This window comes from Rana temporaria, chromosome 2 (assembly GCF_905171775.1).
Source record: "Rana temporaria chromosome 2, aRanTem1.1, whole genome shotgun sequence".
NCBI lineage: Eukaryota > Metazoa > Chordata > Amphibia > Anura > Ranidae > Rana > Rana temporaria.
In genome coordinates this window covers 344,880,891-344,901,800 of record NC_053490.1, presented here as the reverse complement: position 1 = coordinate 344,901,800, position 20,910 = coordinate 344,880,891, and the positions used below count along the sequence as shown (strand labels likewise).

At 41.8% G+C, this 20,910-nt stretch overlaps 1 protein-coding gene across 3 annotated transcripts in view; it reads left to right on the top strand.

Annotated features, from left to right (window-relative positions):
- TMCC2 (transmembrane and coiled-coil domain family 2) overlaps positions 1-20,910 on the top strand; it is a 155,633-nt gene that overhangs the window by 53,175 nt on the left and 81,548 nt on the right. Inside the window, exon 1 of one of the 3 annotated variants that reach the window (XM_040337558.1) lies at positions 8,192-8,405. The exons of the other annotated variants lie outside the window; for them this stretch is intronic. Coding sequence (XP_040193492.1) covers positions 8,391-8,405 — 15 coding nt within the window. The 5' untranslated portion in view covers positions 8,192-8,390. Of the gene's footprint in view, positions 1-8,191; positions 8,406-20,910 lie in introns of those variants that run through there. 3 annotated transcript variants of the gene reach the window in all.

Below are 20,910 nucleotides of genomic sequence, written 5' to 3'. Positions count from 1 at the left end.
AAAACCTGGAAGCTGAATGGTTTCTATGCACAGATATCCCAGATGTTGCACTACCCAGTTTTAGTAAAACAACCACCATGTAGAATTTGAGGTACATTTCCTTGTCTTTAGGTAACCCTGTAAAATTCTGTCACATGTGTCTCCAACTTGAAAGTCAGCATTCCATTCAATTACATTGGTCTTTTCTAACCATGCTATGAATTTGCAAAGTACTGAAGGCAGCACACTGATGACTTCTTTCTTATAAAAGCTTTATTTAGCCAAAGCCAGCACACTGCATGTTTCCATGTAAAAACTGCCATATCTGTGACCCATTCCTCAGGCAGAGACACACAGTATGCTAGCTTTAGCTGAATAAAGCTTTTACAAGGAAGTGATGGCATTGATGTGTGGCTTTCAGTTTCTTGCAGTTATGGCTTAGGTATGAGGACGGTCTCTTTTGGCTGGTCCCTGAAATATCCAAAAGTGAGGGAGATTGGAGCCTTGAGTGGTGCTGCTTCCCTGCAGTGCTCTAACTGTGGTATAAATTTATCTTTGAAATAATGGTGTAGTACTGTAATGGAATATGTTTGTTTTTGTTCTGGGGAATCCAATATATGTTTTTTTTTTTGTACCGCTCAGTCAATAACTTTCTTGGTGACTTTCTCATGGAAGATGGTCCCCCATCATCTCCGAAGAAGTTTTAGCATCATCTGCGGATATATGATTCCTTTTTATTTTGTTTTTTTCATGCTAATTCTTTTTTTTTTTTTTTTCCTTTAACCACTTCCCTACCGGCCCATAGTAAAATGACGTCCACAAAGAACCTCTGCCGTTCAGAGTGGACATCATATGACGTCCTGGGCTTTGTGGGGGGGATATCTGAATGATGCCTGCAGCTAGAGGCATCATTCAGATATCCTTCTCTTGTGCCGGCGATTCTGCACAACGTAAGAACGATCATAGCGGCGGTTCCGCCGCTAGATCGTTCTTACAGGCGGCGGGAGGGGACATCTCCGGGCTCTCCCGTGCCATCGGGGGCCCGGAGAACGAATCGTCCGGCGCTCGCAGGAAGCATAGAGATGACTGGTGACCAGATGGTCACCAGTCATCTCTATGACCGTCGGAGGACCCGGGCCTGATGTGATGACGTCACGCCCGGGTCCCTGTAAGTAAACAAAGCCGCGATTGCGGCTGCTAAGCAACAGTAAACATCAGATCGGTGAATTTTTTTTCACCGATTTCATGCTTTCAGGCCTGGAGGAGAGATGTGGGGTCTTATTGACCCCGCATCTCTCCATAAAGAGTACCTGTCACACACATTCCTATTACAAGGGATGTTTACATTCCTTGTAATAGGAATAAAAGTGATAATAAAAAAAAGAAAATAAAATAAAAAAGTGTAAAAAAAGAAATAAATATGTAAAAAAAAAAAAAAGAAATACATTTTTTTTTTTAACGCCCCTGTCCCCAGTAGCTTGCGCGCAGAAGCGAACGCACACGCAAGTCCCGCCGACATATGTAAACGCCGTTTAAACCACATATGTGAGGTATCGCCGCGTGCGCTAGACTGCCAGCAACAATTCTAGCACTAGATCTCCTCTATAAATCTAAACTGGTAACCTGTAAAAATTTTCAAAGCGTTGCCTATGGAGATTTTTAAGTACCGAAGTTTGGCGCCATTCCATGAGTGTGCGCAATTTTAAAGCGTGACATGTTAGGTATCTATTTACTCGGTGTAACATAATATTTCATCATATTTTACAAAAAAATTGGGCTAACTTTACTGTTTTGTTATTTTTTTAATTCATGAAACAATTTTTTCCCCAAAAAAAGGCGTTTGAAAAATGATTGCGCAAATACCGTGCAAAATAAAAGGTTTCAATGACCGTCGTTTTATTCCCTAGGGTGTCTGCTAAAAAAACATATATAATGTTTGGGGGTTCTGTGTAATTTTCTAGCAAAAAAATTATGATTTGTACATGTAGGAGAGAAGTGCCAGAATAGGCCTGGTATGGAGGTGTGTATAAAAGCCCTGTATGGAAGAGGTTAATACATATTATCTATTTTTATAAAAAATAAAGAAAAATAAATGAATTTTTTTTTTTTTTACACTTTCTCTTTTACATTTTTTTTTAATCATATTTTATTCATATTGCAAGTAATGTAAACATTCCTTGTACTAGGAATGGTGCGTGACAGGTCCTCTTTATAGAGAGATGCGGAGTCAATAAGACCCCACATCTCTCCTCCAGGCTGGAAAGCATGAGATAAAAAAAAAAATATTTATGATCTCACCAGCTGCGATCGTGGCTTTGTTTTCAATCCCGGCCCGGGCCTCTGATGGTCATAGAGTTCTGATCACCTGAAATCTCTATGCTCGTCATCTGACGGCGACCGATTCTTTCTCCGGGTCCCCGATGGCCCGGATGATGGTGGGAGGGGGATGTCTCCTACCATCACCTGTAAGAACGATCAAGCGGCAGAACTGCCGCTGTGATCATTCTTATGGTGCACAGAATCGCCGGCTTAAAAAAGAGGATATCTGAATGATGCCTGTAGCTGCAGGCATCATTCAGATATTCCCACTGAAAGTCCAGGACGTCATATGAAGTCCTTGGGCGGAAAGTAGTTTTTAAGTGTATGTAAACCCTAACAATGAACTTGTCTTATTTGCCATGTTTTGGCTGGTTGAATACGCCATTTATAAGCATTTTGCTATATCTTTTTGAAAAGTGCAAGCTAATACCTGTTGAGTCTGCCAGAAAATTAGTAAGCTTGTAACTCCATGTGCAGTCTGCCTCCTGCAATGAAATCTTAAGCAGTGTTATTGGCCCTGAACAGTTAGTTTATATGTGCTACAGAGCACCTTCCCCTATGAAATAGCTGTTAAAGAGGACTGCAGTCTGGTCACATAATTTGTAATAAAAACATCTTTGCCATTCTGAAGCTTCCCGCCAACCACTTTGCATATTATTTTATATATACTGTGATTCAGTGCTTTCCAATAATGCTGCAGAAATCTCCCTTCACTAAGTCTGGCTGCAGCCATTTTAACTGTGGGCAGCTGAAGCTGCTGCTTGTTCACTTCCTGAATTTGCACAGACACACAGAGGTATGCTCCAGCTCTGCAGCTCTCATTGTCAATCTTATGATTTATCCCCCTTCCTTCCTGGCAAACTCTCTCTCTTTCTCTCTCTCTCTCTCTCTCTCTCTCTCTCTCTCTCTCTCTCTGCAGCTACAGGAATCATTCAGATATCATTCTTTGCAGCCGGTTATTCTGTGCATGATAAGAATGATCATAGTGGTAGTTCTGCCACTTGATCATTCTTATAGGCGACGGTACGCCCCCGCCATCCAGTGCTTCTCCGGGTTCTCCCGTGCAAGAACGAATCGGCCGGCGCTGGATGATGACGATAGAGATTTCTATGACCGTAGGACAGGGTTTGACAAATTTGCTTGGAATCTAGGAGCCAGCTAAAAAAGTTAGGAGCCAGAAAACGCACCCCGTCCCGACGAGCTTGCACGCAGAAGCGAACACATACGTGAGCAGTGCCCGCATATGTAAACGGTGTTCAAACCACACATGTGAGGTATCGCCGCGATTGGTAGAGCGAGAGCAATAATTCTAGTCCTAGTCCTCTTCTGTAACTCAAAACATGCAACCTGTAGATTTTTTTAAACGTTGCCTATGAAGATTTTAAAGGGTAAAAGTTTGTCGGCATTCCATGAGCGGACGCAATTTTGAAGCATGACATGTTGGGTATGAATTTACTCGGCGTAACATTATCTTTCATAATATTAAAAAAAATGGGGATAACTTTACTGTTGTCTTATTTTTTAATTAAAAAAAGTGTAATTTTTTCCCAAAAAAGTGCGCTTGTAAGACCGCTGCGCAAATACGGCGTGACAGAAAGTATTGCAACTATCGCCATTTTTTTCTCTAGGGTGTTAGAATTGCTGTTTAACTTGTAATGCTTAACTTGTAATACCAACGGCCACCACCAGATGGCGCCAGCTCACACATCTGGTGGTAATAACTTGTAATACCAACGGCTCACCACCAGATGGCGCCAGCTCACAAAAACATTTTTTTTTTCCCACCTTCCAAGCCAAGTCGCCAGGACACCATTTCTAGTCGCCATGGCGACCTGGCGCCCGGGATTTGTCGAGCCCTGCCGTAGGAGGCGTTATGACATCACGCCCGGGATCCCGGATGTAAATAAAGCCACGATCGCGGCTGTCAGCATGAGATCGTTGAATTTCCAGCCTGGAAGAGAAATGTGAGGTCATATAGATTCCTACAGGGAGTGCAGAATTATTAGGCAAGTTGTATTTTTGAGGATTAATTTTATTATTGAACAACAACAACCATGTTTTCAATGAACCCAAACAACTCATTAATATCAAAGCTGAATATTTTTGGAAGTAGTTTTTAGTTTGTTTTTAGTTTTAGCTATTTTAGGGGGATATCTGTGTGTGCAGGTGACTATTACTGTGCATAATTATTAGGCAACTTAACAAAAAAAAAATATATACCCATTTCAATTATTTATTTTTACCAGTGAAACCAATATAACATCTCAACATTCACAAATATACATTTCTGGCATTCAAAAACAAAACAAAAACAATTCAGTGACCAATATAGCCACCTTTCTTTGCAAGGACACTCAAAAGCCTGCCATCCATTGATTCTGTCAGTGTTTTGATCTGTTCACCATCAACATTGCGTGCAGCAGCAACCACAGCCTCCCAGACACTGTTCAGAGAGGTGTACTGTTTTCCCTCCTTGTAAATCTCACATTTGATGATGGACCACAGGTTCTCAATGGGTTTCAGATCAGGTGAACAAGGAGGCCATGTCATTAGTTTTTCTTCTTTTATACCCTTTCTTGCCAGCCACGCTGTGGAGTACTTGGACACGTGTGATGGAGCATTGTCCTGCATGAAAATCATGTTTTTCTTGAAGGATGCAGACTTCTTCCTGTACCACTGCTTGAAGAAGGTGTCTTCCAGAAACTGGCAGTAGGACTGGGAGTTGAGCTTGACTCCATTCTCAACCCGAAAAGGCCCCACAAGCTCATCTTTGATGATACCAGCCCAAACCAGTACTCCACCTCCACCTTGCTGGCGTCTGAGTCGGACTGGAGCTCTCTGCCCTTTACCAATCCAGCCACGGGCCCATCCATCTGGCCCATCAAGACTCACTCTCATTTCATCAGTCCATAAAACCTTAGAAAAATCAGTCTTGAGATATTTCTTGGCCCAGTCTTGACGTTTCAGCTTGTGTGTCTTGTTCAGTGGTCGTTGTCTTTCAGCCTTTCTTACCTTGGCCATGTCTCTGAGTATTGCACACCTTGTGCTTTTGGGCACTCCAGTGATGTTGCAGCTCTGAAATATGGCCAAACTGGTGGCAAGTGGCATCTTGGCAGCTGCACGCTTGACTTTTCTCAGTTCATGGGCAGTTATTTTGCGCCTTGGTTTTTCCACACGCTTCTTGCGACCCTGTTGACTATTTTGAATGAAACGCTTGATTGTTCGATGATCACGCTTCAGAAGCTTTGCAATTTTAAGAGTGCTGCATCCCTCTGCAAGATATCTCACTATTTTTGACTTTTCTGAGCCTGTCAAGTCCTTCTTTTGACCCATTTTGCCAAAGGAAAGGAAGTTGACTAATAATTCTGCACACCTGATATAGGGTGTTGATGTCATTAGACCACACCCCTTCTAATTACAGAGATGCACATCACCTAATATGCTTAATTGGTAGTAGGCTTTCGAGCCTATACAGCTTGGAGTAAGACAACACGCATAAAGAGGATGATGTGGTCAAAATACTCATTTGCCTAATAATTCTGCACTCCCTGTATTACAAGGGATGTTTACATTCCTTGTAATAGGAATAAAAGTGATCAAAAATATATTTTTTCAAAAATATAAAAAATTTAGTAAAATAAATAAATAAACAATAATAATAATAAAAAAAAATGAAAACTCCCCTGTCTCGGTAGAATCTAGGAGCCAGCTAGCCCAGAAGCGAGCCCAGAAGCGAACCCAGAAGCGAACACACACGTAAGTCCCACCCACATATGTAAACGCTGTTCAAACCACACATATGAGGTATTGCCACGTGCGTTAGAGCGTGTGCAACAATTCTAGCACTAGACCTCCTCTGTAACTCTAAACTAGTAACCTGAAAATGAAAGCGTCGCCTATGGAGATTTTTAAGTACAGAAGTTTGGCGCTATTCCATGCGTGTGCGCAATTTTAAAGCGTAACATGTTAGTTATATATTTACTCAGCGTAATCATCTTTCGCATTATACAAAAAAAAAATTGGCTAACTTTACAGTTTTGTTATTTTTTTAATTCATGAAACCGTTTTTTTTCCCCACAAAAAGGCGCTTGAAAAATTATTGCGCAAATAACGTGCAAGATAAAAAGTTGCCTAGGGTGTCTGCTAAAATAAAACATATATAATGTTTGGGGGTTCTGAGTAATTTTCTAGCAAAAAAAAAGCCTGACAAAATCGGTGATGCGGGGTGTCAGTCTGACACCCTGCATCTCCGATCTCGGTAAAGAGCCTCCGGCGGAGACTCTTTACCAAGTGATCAGCCGTGTCCAATGACGGCTGATCACGATGTAAACAGGAAGAGCCGTTGACGGCTCTTCCTCACTCGCGTCTGACAGACGCGAGTAGAGGAGAGCCGATCGGCGGCTCTCCTGACAGGGGGGGTTCGCGCTGATTGTTTATCATCGCAGCCCCCCCTCGGATCGCCACACTGGACCACCAGGGATGCCCACCCTGGACCACCAGGGTGGGCAAAAAAAAATAAAAAGCCTGCAACAAAAAAAAAGTCTGAAAAATAAAAAAAATAAACATTCAAAAAAATAAAAAAGATGCCAGTCAGTGCCCACAAATGGGCACTGACTGGCAACCTGGGAAAATCAGTGCCACCCCAGTGTCCAACGTTGCCACCCCACAGTGTCCATCAGTGCCACCCCACAGTGCCCATCAGTGCCACCCCACAGTGCCCATCCATGCCCAGTGCCCACCTATCAGTGCCCATCTGTGCCACCCATAAGTATTCATCAGTGCCACCCATAAGTGCCGCCCATGAGTGCCCATCTGTGCCGCCTATGAGTGCCCAGTGCCGCCTATGTGTGCCCATCAGTGCCGCCTATGTGTGCCCATCAGTGCCGCCTATGTGTGCCCATCAGTGCCGCCTATGTGTGCCCATCAGTGCCGCATACCAGCGCCGCCAATCAGTGCCACCTCATCTGTGCCCGTTAGTACTACCTCATCGATGTCCATCGGTGCCATCTCATCGGTGCCCATCAGTGCCGCCATATCAGTGCCCGTAATTGAAAGAGAAAAACTTATTTACAAAAAAAATTAACAGAAAAAAATAAAAACGTAATTTTTTTTCAAAATTTTCAGTCTTTTTTTAGTTGTTGCGCAAAAAATAAAAATCGCAGAGGTGATCAAATACCACCAAAAGAAAGCTCTATTTGTGGGAAAAAAAGGACGCCAATTTTGTTTGGGTATAGTGTAGCATGCCCGCGCAATTGCCATTCAAAGTGCGACATGGCTGAAAGCTGAAAATTGGCTTGGGCGGGAAGGTGCGTAAGTGCCTGGTATGGAAGTGGTTAAAGGAGCTGACCCTGTGGTGGATTGATTACTTGCACTATGGGGCCCTGAGCTATTCATAGAGTCCCCACCAGTTTATTGTAATCATGCGCAAGGGTCGGGGTAGATAGCCATTTATGGTTTGCATCTGACATAAAGGATTTCTAAAGGATCTGGAACACAAGGGTTTACATTTTGAATTGGATCTCAAGCAATTACTCGTGATGGTGGCAGATCATACTATAGAAATTCTTCCAGCTAATATAATATATAATATGAATGAAAACTAGGAGTCTAGGGCCTTTGGTAACTGCCCTAACATCATCGGCCACTGGAAAGGCCACTTTATCAGCATTTATATTACGTGGAAACCTTACACGCTGTTAGTATTCACATCATGTAGAATTAGCTTGTTCCAGTAAGCAGTCATCTGGCACCCTCAGCTGGTAGGAAATAATGATTACATTGACCAGCCATACTGCATTCTTATGCTGTGGATGCTTTTCTTTCTGTACTAATCCCATTTTGGAGACCTGCCAGTCTATTCCCATGAATCTCCAGGAGGGATTACAGGTTTCCTCAGTTGGTTGAAAGTCTATGAGAAGAACGCAGGCTTGTGTTATGACTCTACTTAGGGAGGAGTCAGGGAGAAAAAATAAGAACCTCTTCACTATGCAACAGAATGGGAAGTCAGATGAGGATGTGTATCTTACCAGTTCCATGGTTACTAGACTCCTGTTCATTGGTTGTTTGAACATCGGCCTGGCAGGAAAGGGAATATGGTACACATACCGGTGAGTGTCTTGGCAAAAACAACATAATTTTTGTATACTGAAAATGCATTAATCCACTAGCACTAGCAGAAGTTAGTCATTTTAATTATCTACAGACACATTAGTTAATAAATCATTATTTTTATAGTATTAACATATTTCAGTATTTAGAACACTAGTAACACTGTAGCCCATGCACCACTTTTAAAGCAGTTGTATACTCCGCTTGGACATTTTTACCTACAGGTAAACCTATAATAAGGCTTACCTGTAGGTAAACCTATAATAAGGCTTACTTGTAGGTAAAATGATTATCTCCTAAACCCACACAGTTTAGGAAATATTCACCCTGCATACAGCCTCTGATGTCAGCGGTGCATGCGCAGTGAAGGTCCAGCGTATTGTCTTGGACCTTGCTGGAAAAAAATGACATCATTGTGGCTCCGGCCACTCACAGTGCCGGAGCCAGCGACCCCGGAAGAAACGGCGAGGCAACAGGTCAGCCCCCTCAGTGCTGACTGGGTTGGGCTGCGAGAGCTTCGTTCTAAGGTAAGTATTTCATAATGTGCTAGTATTTGATCTTGATCTTTCCCCATCCTTTTTTCTGTTCCAGTGTTCGGGTTCCCAGCCTGCTCCAGCAGGCAGCCCCGTTTCCATCCACAGCCAGAGACTATTTCTAATGCCGCGTACACATGATCATTTTTTGGGTTGTAAAAAATTACGTTTTTCAGCCTCTAGAAAAAAACAAAGTTTTTTCCAACTTCATCATTAAAACGATTGCCCACACACGATCGTTAAAAGAAAATGCTCTAGCAAAGCGCGGTGACATACAACACGTACGACGGCGCTATAAAGGGGAAGTTCCAACGCAGATGACGCCACCCTTGGGGCTGCTTTTGCTGATTTCGTGTTACCGCGTGTTAGTAAAAGTTTGGAGAGAGTCGATTCGCGCTTTTCAGTCTTCGTGCTTTAAAGATCGTTTTCTGTTGTTCAGTTTGTGCTTGTGGGTTCGTATATGTCTTTCAGTGCTTGTAGTCAGTTCGTATCTATTTTTGCAGTGCGTTCTTGTCCGCTCGTTACTGTTTTTCAGGTCGTTCTTCAGAGGCCTTGCTGTTCTTCAGTGCGTTCTTTTAGTTCGTTATGATTAGACTACCGTTTTTTAGCCATGTTGTGGGTACGTTCTCGTCGCAGAGATCGTGCTGTGCTTGGTGCTGGGATTTCAGCTTTATCCGGCTCCGGTCCATGAACAGGGTGAGGAGGAGTTTGCGGGCCAAGAATTGGTTGCTCCGTAGGAACCAGTTCTCTGCTGCGGAAGATCCAGGAAAATAACCCTGATGATTTCAGGAATTTTCTGAGGATGTCTGACCCTGTCTTCCAGCAGCTCTTGGCTTTGGTGTCTCCGTATATCACCAGGCAGGACACCGTTATGCAGGAAGCCATCACTGCTGAGAAGAGGCTAGTTGCCACGTTGCGATACCTGGCAACAGGGAGAAGCTTGCAGGACTTGAAGTTCTCGAAAGGCATCTCCCCCCAGGCTCTGGGGGGTCATAATCCCGGACACCTGTTCTGCTATTATACAAGTCCTGCAGGAGGACTATATTAAGGTAAGTTTTGTCCTTTAACCTCACAATATATGTATTTATTGCTTGCTAATGTAATTTTTTTTTAATTAGTCCCTAATTAACATGTTTGTAATATGCTGTGAATGTCCCCTTTGTCCCCATGCATGCTGTAAGCTTTTTATGCTCCTTTTTTGGCCTACATGCATATTTCCAATAGCCAACCTCTCCAACATTCTATCCTGGGCCCAAACACACCTAGCCTAGTCACTTCCCAAAGTATTTTGTCTGCTCCATTGTAGTGCTCCATTTGGTGTCTCCCTATATCACAAAGTATTTTGTCTGCTCCATTGTAGTGCTCCATTTGGTGTCTCCCTATATCACAAAGTATTTTGCCTGCTCCATTGTAGTGCTCCATTTGGTGTCTCCCTATATCACAAAGTATTTTGTCTGCTCCACTGTAGTCCTTGCCCAACCCCCCCCCCCCCCAAATGTGTGCATTTAACATTTTTGGGGGAATTCAGACAGAGTGCTAGATCCTTTATTTTTGAGGTCCCCAACTCATCTTGAACCCCCCTCCCCAAAAACATATTATTTTGGGCCATCAGAGGTGGTGATGAATCTGATTAGTGATCCATTATTTGTTTGGGTCTTAAAATACTCCTTCAAATTAATGATATCCTGTTGTTTTTGGCAAGAATGTTTTTTGATAATCTGATTGCAATGTTTGTTTGAATTATTATTATTTTTTTACTCCACAGTTCCCCACTACGCCACAGAAATGGCAGACTGTGGCATCGGACTTCGCACAGCGTTGGAACTTTCCAAACTGCGGAGGAGCCATTGATGGCAAGCACGTCTGCGTCGTGCCACCACCCAGTTCGGGATCCTATTACTTTAACTACAAAGGGTTCCACAGTGTTGTGATGATGGCAGTGGTGTCGGCCAATTACAAATTTGTATTCGTGGCTGTGGGGAAAAATGAGCGGATGTCGGACTGCAGGGCGTTTGCCCACACCAAGTTCGCCCAATGGCTTCAGTCGGATGACCTGGGATTGCCACCTGCAGAGGACAATGAAGAGGGAATACTGTTCGTCTTTGTTGCTGATGAGGCGTTTGCACTGGGTCCCCACCTGATGAGACCTTTTCCCCAACAAACCCTTACCCCTGAGAGGAGGGTTTTTGAACTATAGGCTGGCCAGAGCCAGAAGGGTGGTCGAAAATGCCTTTGGCATCATGGTCAGCCGGTTCCGATTATTTCTCACCACCATCAACCTGGCGGAATACAAATGGAACCACGTCATCATTTGTTGTTGCATTTTACATACTTATTTAACCACTTAACCCCCGAGCCTGTTTTTCAGATTCGGCTTTTACAAGACTAAAACAGTTTATTTTGCTAGAAAATTACTTAAAACCCCCAAACATTATATATATTTTTTTCTAACACCCTAGAGAATAAAATGGCGGTCATTGCAATACTTTTTGTCACACCGTATTTGCGCAGCGGTCTTACAAGCGCACTTTTTTTGGAAAAAATTCACTTTTTTTTTTTTTTTTTTTATAAATCTCTTTATTTAAATTTTCTCTTTTTTTTTCCATACAAAAAATAAAATCATCTTTTTTTAATTAAAAAATAAGACAACAATATATTTGGCCCAATTTTTTTATATATTGTGAAAGATAATGTTACGCAGAGTAAAATGATACCCAACATGTCGCGCTTAAAAATTCCGCCCGCTCGTGGTATGGCGTCAAACTTTTACCCTTAAAAATCTCGATAAGCGACGTTTAAAAAATTCTATAGGTTGCATTTTTTGAGCTACAGAGTAGGTCTAGGGCTAGAATTATTGCTCTCGCTCTAACAATCGCGGCGCTACCTCACTTGTGTGGTTTGAACACCGTTTTCATATGCAGGCACTACTCACGTATGCGTTCGCTTCTGCGCGCGAGCTCGTCGGGACGGGGCGCTTTAAAAATAAATTTTTTTGTTTTCTTATTTTTTTTAAAACATTTTTTTATTTTTTACACTAAAATAAAAAAAAATATATAACTTTATCACTTTTATTCCTATTACAAGGAATGTAAACATCCCTTGTAATAGAAAAAAGCATGACAGGTCCTCCTAAATATGAGATCTGGGGTAAAAAAAATGACAACAAAAAAATGTCTCTTTAAGACGCTGGGCGGGACTGACGTTTTGACGTCACTTCCGCCCAGCAATGCTATGAGAACGGGTGGGGGCCATCTTGCCCTCACTCGCATCCTCACACAGTAGGCAGAAGCACCTGATCGCCTCCGCTGTTACCGACGGCTCCGGTAAGCGGCAGAGGGCGCGGGAGAGCGGCGGAAGGGGGGGGCCCTTATCCCGCCATAATGGCGATGCCGTTACCGAGATATCCATCTTTAAAAACAGGACGTATATATACAGTGGGCGGTCGTTAACCGGTTAAAGAGACATTCATCAAATTAGCTAACCATTGTGCCTGATGAGGCGATTGAACAACTTCCATTGGCGGCCCATGAGGCTGGCCCTACAGGCTTGGCCCCCCAAAGCGCCCGTGCTGTGCGCCAAAGATATGTTGAATATTTTATAGGTAGGGGGGCCATTGCAATGTCTGATCTTTCTTGAAATAAAAATGTATTTTTGAATAAAAAAGTCTGTTATTTTTTTTAATTTTAGTATTTTCTAATTTGGATTTATTTTACCTTTCTCCTAGGGTATCCTAGTGCCATTGTACTGCCATGTGCATTTTCCTTTACTAAATACCCATCATTGTCAATGTAAACACCACAAATATGTATTTGTTCTTTTAGGCAGCATTAATATAAGAAGCCACACATTGTTGAGTATAAAACATTTTTTATTGTTTCACATTTTAAATGTGTGTTTTTTTTTATTTTTATATATACAGGCATACCCTGCTTTAAGTACACTCACTTTACATACACTCGCGAGTGTACACTCGCGAGTAAGGACATACCCGTGAGTGTATGTAAAGTGCCTTACAAGCACTGTACAGACATTTTGCAGCCGCAGTAGAAGGAGCTGAAGCTCAGAGAGCATAGCCCGCCCTGTTCCAGTGTGCCCCTGACACCCACACTACAGACCCTGAGACCTTAACTAAAGCTCCTAATACACCTACTACACCCCCTGACCCCCCACTATACCCTATAAGTGAAAAAAGGTATTGTTTAACTTTAAGTACATTTTCGTTTTACATACATGCTCTGGTCCCATTGTGTACTTAAAAGTGGGGTATGCCTGTATATTTTTTTGGAGAAAAAATGATTTTTTTTTTATTCCAAAAATATATATATTATTTTTAGATAATATTCCAGAAATGTTTGATTTGCAAACAAATATATATTTTTTTAGAATCAAAAATTTTGTTTTTTCTGGATAAAACACATGAACAATTTCACTTTTTTCGTTTGTCAATGTTCATGCGTTTTAGCACGTAAAACTAAAAATTCTGATTCCAAAAAAAAACATTATTTTTTAAAATACAATTAAAAACAAATACAACATTACCAACAAACAAACAAACTTAAAAGTATAAAATATTTTTAAACCCTCCCAAGAACATCAATCAAATATTTTATTCGTTGCTCCACCTTTTTTGTCTTTTCCCTTATCTGCCCCAAACTTGAGTTGATGTCCTCCAGGTCAGCAGAGCAGGCCATCACCTCGCCAATTAACAACTGGGCGATGTGTGTATCAAAGCCGTCCCCGTCCCCAGCCAGAAAAGCTCCTAAAATTTGGAAAAGCACCAAGTTTTATAAATATGCAGGCCTACATCTATTACCTGAAGCTGTGGTGTATGACACTGACCTGTTGTGGTGCCACATTCTCCCCCCTCCGCTTCTTCTTCCTCCACATCCCGCGGGGGTGGGGCTTGGGTAGGAGGTGTGGGGTTTCTCGGCTCCTGTCTGGAAGCTCGTTGTCGCACTATGAGATTATAACAAAAGGGATACTTGAGTCAAAAAGATTTGAGGCCTGAAAGAGGAATATGAATCATTATTTTTGTAAGTGTGGTACAATTGTCTGTTTTGTCAATTCTTCTAAGCTGAACAAATGATTGTATCCATTACCAAAGTTGCTACATTTATCTATTTTTGGTCAAGTTACCCACATGGAAACACACCAAGTATCCACTGGATCACCTGTGTGTGACACCCTAAATAGGTTGTTCTTGTGGCCAACACTTGTGCTACTGAGTCCACATGTGTAACCAACTGCTAAGTATACTCTCCTTACTGTATATTGAATTCAGTTTGATTAGTTAAATCTATTAAAGAACATATCTATACTAAAAAAACAAAACAAAAAAAGTTCTCCCATAAATAATTCAAGATGTCAAGTTTCATGTTTGTGGGCACAATAATTGGTCGTATGAGTCGTCGTTCATTTGCTCACTAATAATAAAATATGATCTTTTTGTCTGCTACAGTGTTAACTACATTTGTCCATGCCTAAATAGGCATGATGAAATTTCTTAAAAGACTGTATCAGACAAAAAGAATATATTTAATTATTAGTGAGCGAATGAATGACGACTCATACGACCAATTATTGTGTCCACAAACATGAAACTTGACATCTTGAACTGTACTACATAAAAGAAAAAGCACATGCAGCAACATGATATTAATGATACTAATCTGAGTACACAGGAAAATTACTTACTTTTTCTAATGACTCTTTTAATCTTCTGGTATTGCTCTGGCTCCCTCAATTTGATGTCAGACCATCTTTTGCGGAGCTGTTCCTTGGATCTGCGCACCCCAAATTTGTGGTACATACTTTTGACCACTTTGTCCATTATTTGGGCCTTCACCTTATTAGGGTATTTGTATGGGCCATGTTTAGCATCATAATCCTCCCTCCTTAATATTGCCACCATTTCCACCATCTCTTCAAACGCCATATTTGTGGCCTTGTATCTCCTGGATCTGGTGTGTGGTACCGCCTGGGTTCGCTCCTGGCTTGAGGTTGCCACTTGCCGAGTGTCCGTCATGTTGTCTTGCACTAGACGAACGAGAAGGGGCGGGGAAAGTACTAGAACGAACGTCAGGGGCTGGAAAAATGTGCGGAGCTTCACACATGCGCAGTGTATAAAGGGATAGCGTATGGGTCAAAACGACGTTCAGTTTGTTGAAGAAGGCGGGAGGAACGACTGTGTACAACGACGGTACGTAACATGATTTTTGACTTTATTGATCAGTGGATGAGTTTGTGGCCTATATATGGTGAGAAAGCTTATTAGTAGAGGCTTGACTGACATTAGCTTTTTTGTATTAATTTTGACTTGCAGAAAAAATGGAAGCTTTCAAAGAGCATGTTTTTTTAATGGAATTTGTGCAGTGATGAAGGGATCTCCCAATATTGTGGCAAACAAAAAGCAAACAAAGAGGCCAAGAATCAAGCACCGGAGAGCCTGTTTGAATTTGTACAGACAAAGATCCCCACAGCAACAGTCAAGACTGTGAAAAAATAAATTGCTCAATGAGGTCTGGATCTTCTGCTGATAACATCTATAGGCCAAACCTCTGGTACTACAGCCAACTCCATTTCCTGGATGACCACATGGAGTCCAGGGCATCCCTTTCCACCCTTCCCCCCAGAAGGAGCTCCAGCCTTCCCTGCAGTCAACCCTCCAGCCTTTCCTGCAGCCAAGAGCAGCCATCCGGAACAACCGGAGGTCCTGGAGGAGCCTGATTGTGACCCATGGAGCCAGGTATTGCCTTTTGCTAACGATTTTTTTGTAATAAAAGTATAATGATGTCAAATTGATGTTACTAGTGCTCAAAATGTAAAAGGATTGAACAAAAAGTGTTGGACATATTAATAGACAGTAGTGGCCAAACACGATGGGGACAAGAATGAAAAATGCAGGGGCAGAATGATTGTCTGTAATCTATATTAGCATTCAATTCGCATCCGTCATGAGTTAAAAAATGTGTGTGATTTATGAAGACAAAAAATTAACTATGTACCTTTTTTTATACATAGACAGAGCAAAGCCAGGAGGAGGCAGGGCCCACAGGGAGCCAGGAGGAGGCAGGGCCCACAGGGAGCCAGGAGGAGGCAGGGCCCACTGCAAGACAGAAGGAGGCAGAGCCCACTGGGAGCCAGGGGGAGGCAGGCCCCAGTGGGAGACAGGAGGCATGGCGGGACACTATCTCGCAGATTCCTCCTCTCCGCACTCCCGCGAAAAGGGCCAGGAGGCTTCTTCAAATGGAGGTGGAGACCCAGGCCCTCATTCGCAAAGCAACTGCGGCCCTCCGAGAGCCCCCCAGCGCAGAAGAGGGTTTTGCAGCGCTCATTGCCAGCCAGCTCCAGAATCTGGAGAGGGGCCAGCGTGTGCTCTGTGAAACCCTCATCTTCAAGGCAGTAAACCTGGCCATGTTGGGGAAGCTCGATGACGACACCGACATTGTGCGGATCACTCCTCCTGTTCTTGCTGCTCCTCCTGCTCCTAGTCCTGATCCTGCTCCTGCTCCTCTTCCTGAGCCTGCTCTGGGTCATGCTCCTGGCACAACCTCGCCTCCAGGAACCCAGCCTCCGAGGACTCGGTCTGCAGGGAAGACTGCAGGAAAGAGGACAACCAAATCCAGGAAATGAGGAGAGATGTGATGCCCCTAATGGTCGCAATTTTTTGGATCACATCCTTGGTTGTTTGCTGTGGGGATCTGCGTCTTTACAAATGCAAGCAGGCTCTCCAGTGCTGCCTTCCTGGCTTCTTTGTTTTTATTAACAGAGCTTTTTGTTTTACAGCCTTTATTTTATGTTACTTACACCAGAATAAATGGATTTTTTGTTTGCTGACAAAACTTGACCATGTGTTTTTATTAAAAATAGAGAGTTTGCTAGTGAGTAGGCAGGGACATTTAAAAAAATAACATTTTAGAATTAACAAGGGACACTAACCTCCTTGTGGGTGAATTATAGTAAATAAAAATGTTGTTGTGGTAACTTGACACACTCCAAAAAAAAAAAAAAAAAAGGAAAGCAGTCTAAAATATTATCCAATTAATAACCAAAAAAGAAAAGCTACATTAACCACTTAAAGGGTCACTTAAAGGGTCACTTTTTTAGCTAAATAGCTTCCTTTACCTCACTCTGCAGTCCTGGTTTCATGTCCTCATTGCTAGTTTTTGCTCTGATGTTGCTGTAAAACTGCTCTGTTCTGGACACTTCCTGGTTGTCTGGCTTCGTATGAAAAAAGTCATGGGAGAGTTTAGTTTCGTTTTCCTAGCCATGACTCTCTATGGCACTGTCCAGCACAGAGGCATAAAATAACATGCAAAGACTAAACTACTTTCAGTTTCGTTTTGGCATCTAAGAGGCACATTATATGATTGATTTTTATCTATTTTTAATCGTTTTTAAAAGGAATCAGTTAACTATTATGTCTCTATACCCTGTAAACAGTCATTTCAGCAAAACATTTTTTTTTCCTTTAGTGATCCTTTAAGGACCGCCTTCTGTAAATATATTTACAGAATGGCACGGCTGGGCAGATGTACGTACCGGTACGTCCTGTACATCTACCCAGCCGTTGGTCGCGCGCCCGCGACCCGGTCCGAAGATCCGGCTTCCCCGTGCTTCACTGTGGCGGCTGCATCGATCGTGTCATCCCCTTTATAGGGAGACACAATCGATGACGTCACTCCTACAGCTACACCCCCCTACAGTTGTAAACACACACTAGGTGAATCATAACTCCTTCAGCGCCCCCTGTGGTTAACTCCCAAACTGCAACTGTCATTTCCACAATAAACACTGCATTTTAAATGCATTTTTTGCTGTAAAAATGACAATGGTCCCAAAAATGTGTCAAAATTGTCCGAAGTGTCCGCCATAATGTCGCAGTCACGAAAAAAAATCGCTGATCGCCGACATTAGTAAAAAAAAAAAAATTAATAAAAATGCAATAAAACTATCACCTATTTTGTAAACGCTATAATTTTTGCGCAAACCAACCGATAAACGCTTATTGCGATTTTTTTTTTACCAAAAATATGTAGAAGAATACGTATCGGCCTAAACTGAGGAAAAAAAAGTTTTTATATATTTTTGGGGATATTTATTATAGCAAAAAGTAAAAAATATTGCATTTATTTCAAAATTGTCGCTCTATTTTTGTTTATAGCGCAAAAAATAAAAACCGCAGAGGTGATCAAATACCACCAAAAGAAAGCTCTATTTGTGGGAAAAAAAGGACGCCAATTTTGTTTGGGAGTCACGTCGCACGACCGCGCAATTGTCAGTTAAAGCGACGCAGTGCCGAATCGCAAAAAGGGGCCTGGTCCTTTACCTGCATTTTGGTCCGGGGCTTAAGTGGTTAAAAGATTTTAAATATGCAGAAAACTTTTTAGACGGACATCTGGCTTAAAAAAAAACAATAATATTTATGAGATAACAATAAATAATAAGTAACAAGCTTGTCATAACTATGTGACAATATCAGCAGCAAAAGATTTGGATTAGTGTAGCATTAGAAAAGAAGAAAAGCATGCGCTGCATTGCACGATGCAATAATTTACAACATAACAAATGTGCTATCTCTATTATGAACGCTAGTTTTACCAGAACGAGCACTCCTGTCTCATAACTTGCTTCTGAGCATGCGCGGGTTTTTCACGTCGTTAAAGCCCACACACGATCATTTTTTACAACCCGAAAAACATTGTTTAAAACGTCGTGAAAAAATAGAACATGTTCAAATGTTTTTTTCGCCGTTTTTCAGAACCCGAAAAATGCACTGAAGGCCACACATGATCGTTTTAAATGACATTTTTAAAAAACGTTGTTTTTTACAACCCGAAAAATGATCGTGTGTACACGGCATAATTAATTTTTACATATTATCTTAGTTTATTCCACTCCATCCTTTCATTACACTTGTGTGTGTAAATGTATGCATACTGATGCCAGAGGGTTTCGCACATACACTGGCAATTTAGGGTACATCTGCTTCACTACACTATTCAATTTTTTGCCTGCTATCGCTCCTTTGTCAGCAACAAGTGCAGCACTGAGGGATTTTTTATTTATTTTTTCTACAATACAATTTATCTATGTTTTCTACTGGGTGTTGAAGAGAAAATGTTGTCTTATTTTTTTTTTTTTTTAGCTATACATGAAAGTGGCCATCATGATAGAAATATTATTGGTGTGCAATAATTTTAATAATGTTACTATGTGTATATTGTAATAATACATTTATGCACATGGTGAAGCAACATTTGCTTATTACATATGCAGGCTCTGTTTCTTGCTTTGTTGTGTTAGACAACGCTACTGCTTCCCACTGTAACTCTAGCCATAGGTCTGCTTAGAAACAATGGGTGGGAAGACATCTATGAGTTGTCAGTAGCACTGGGTCTATTTAAGCTGGCCATAGATGGATCAAAACCAGGAAACCAGGCAAATTTAGATCCCTCTATGGCTGTCATGAACTGCGCTATTGGTCAATTTTTATTCAATCAGCACCTGCAGCCAATTGTCAGGATACAACGATCCATGTATAGCTTGCTTTACTATCGTGAGTTACCCAACATGCTGAATCTGCACATGCATTACACACACTTTTCTATCTTCTTTTAGAAAAGGGGGGCAATTGGCCAGATTGCATACTTCCAGAAAGTTTGAAAAGGATTCTAGCATTGGCAGTACTTATTTTTAGGGCTCCCCTAGGAGTTACATTGAGGTCAAGAGTTGCCTTGGGCCATCAGATCAAGGCAGCATTAACACCTTCACTTAAACAGGGACGTTGCGCTTGTTTGCATACCCACCTACTGTCACATTTGGGACTTTGACTGACAGGTACCCATTCTAACTTCTGGTCAGACTGCCGCAGTGATCTGAATGGAAATTTGGCCCCCTACTTCCCCCCACAGCCTTCTGGGACTCATCACAGGTTCCTGAAAACTATTCAAAAAGCAGTGCAGCTCTTACATGCGGAATAGTAGACCGGCTGTGAAGCCACAAGGCTTCACTGCCGGTTTCCCTTAGTTAAGATGCTGGTGCCTGGATCCAAAGCCAATTGAAATCTAACTAAGTATATATAGCAGTATAAATAACCAGCTATATAGTTAGAGAACAAAATATCTAATACACTCTGAGAATAACAGACACAGGAGATACACTGTATATATACTATGAGAGGTCAGATCAGAATTTCGGCACCAAAATTCCATTCAGTGCACCTCCAATTAAAATCTTTCTCCACTTTTGCCTTCAGTAATACAGTTAAAATAATTCTATGGTCACATCATAAACTACACTTTCTAATTTTATAACATTGTAATAGTAATACAAATGATAGTGTTTTTTTTTGACAATCCAATATAAACTTACCTGAAAAATTTCCTTTCATGTTGTGAGTTCTGCCTGTCTGACCATTTTTTTCGACAACTTTCTGGATTCTTTGCATGTTTTCCAGCTTCTCTTCTGCTGTTTACATTCAGTTTCTAAGGTCTACATATGCAAGCAGTAGTTCTTGGTCTGATTCCATCTTATGAAACTCCTCATCTCAGAACCTCTGTAGTTCAGATGGGAAGCTCTGTGAAATGTGTGACCTGGCAGGGCCTACTAACAGGTCATAGTGAATACTTATGTCAAGTCATTCAGATTATTAGGAGTAGGCTAGAACATTTTGAAATTCTTTGCGTACACTGTATATGGAATGTGGAAACCATATATGGTATATTATTTTACATTTTGACCATCGGTATAATTTAACCACTTCCTGACTGCCATATAACAGAATGATGTACGCAAAGTGGTTAGGTTATGCTGACTAGACATCATATGATGTCCAGCAGGATAAGCCATGATCAGGGGGGCATGCAGCACGGCGATCGTGGTGGGGTGTGTAATTTTGACACATCGCAACTCCGATTGTGGTAAAGAGCCTATGACGTAGGCTCTTTACCTCATAATCAGCTGTGACCGA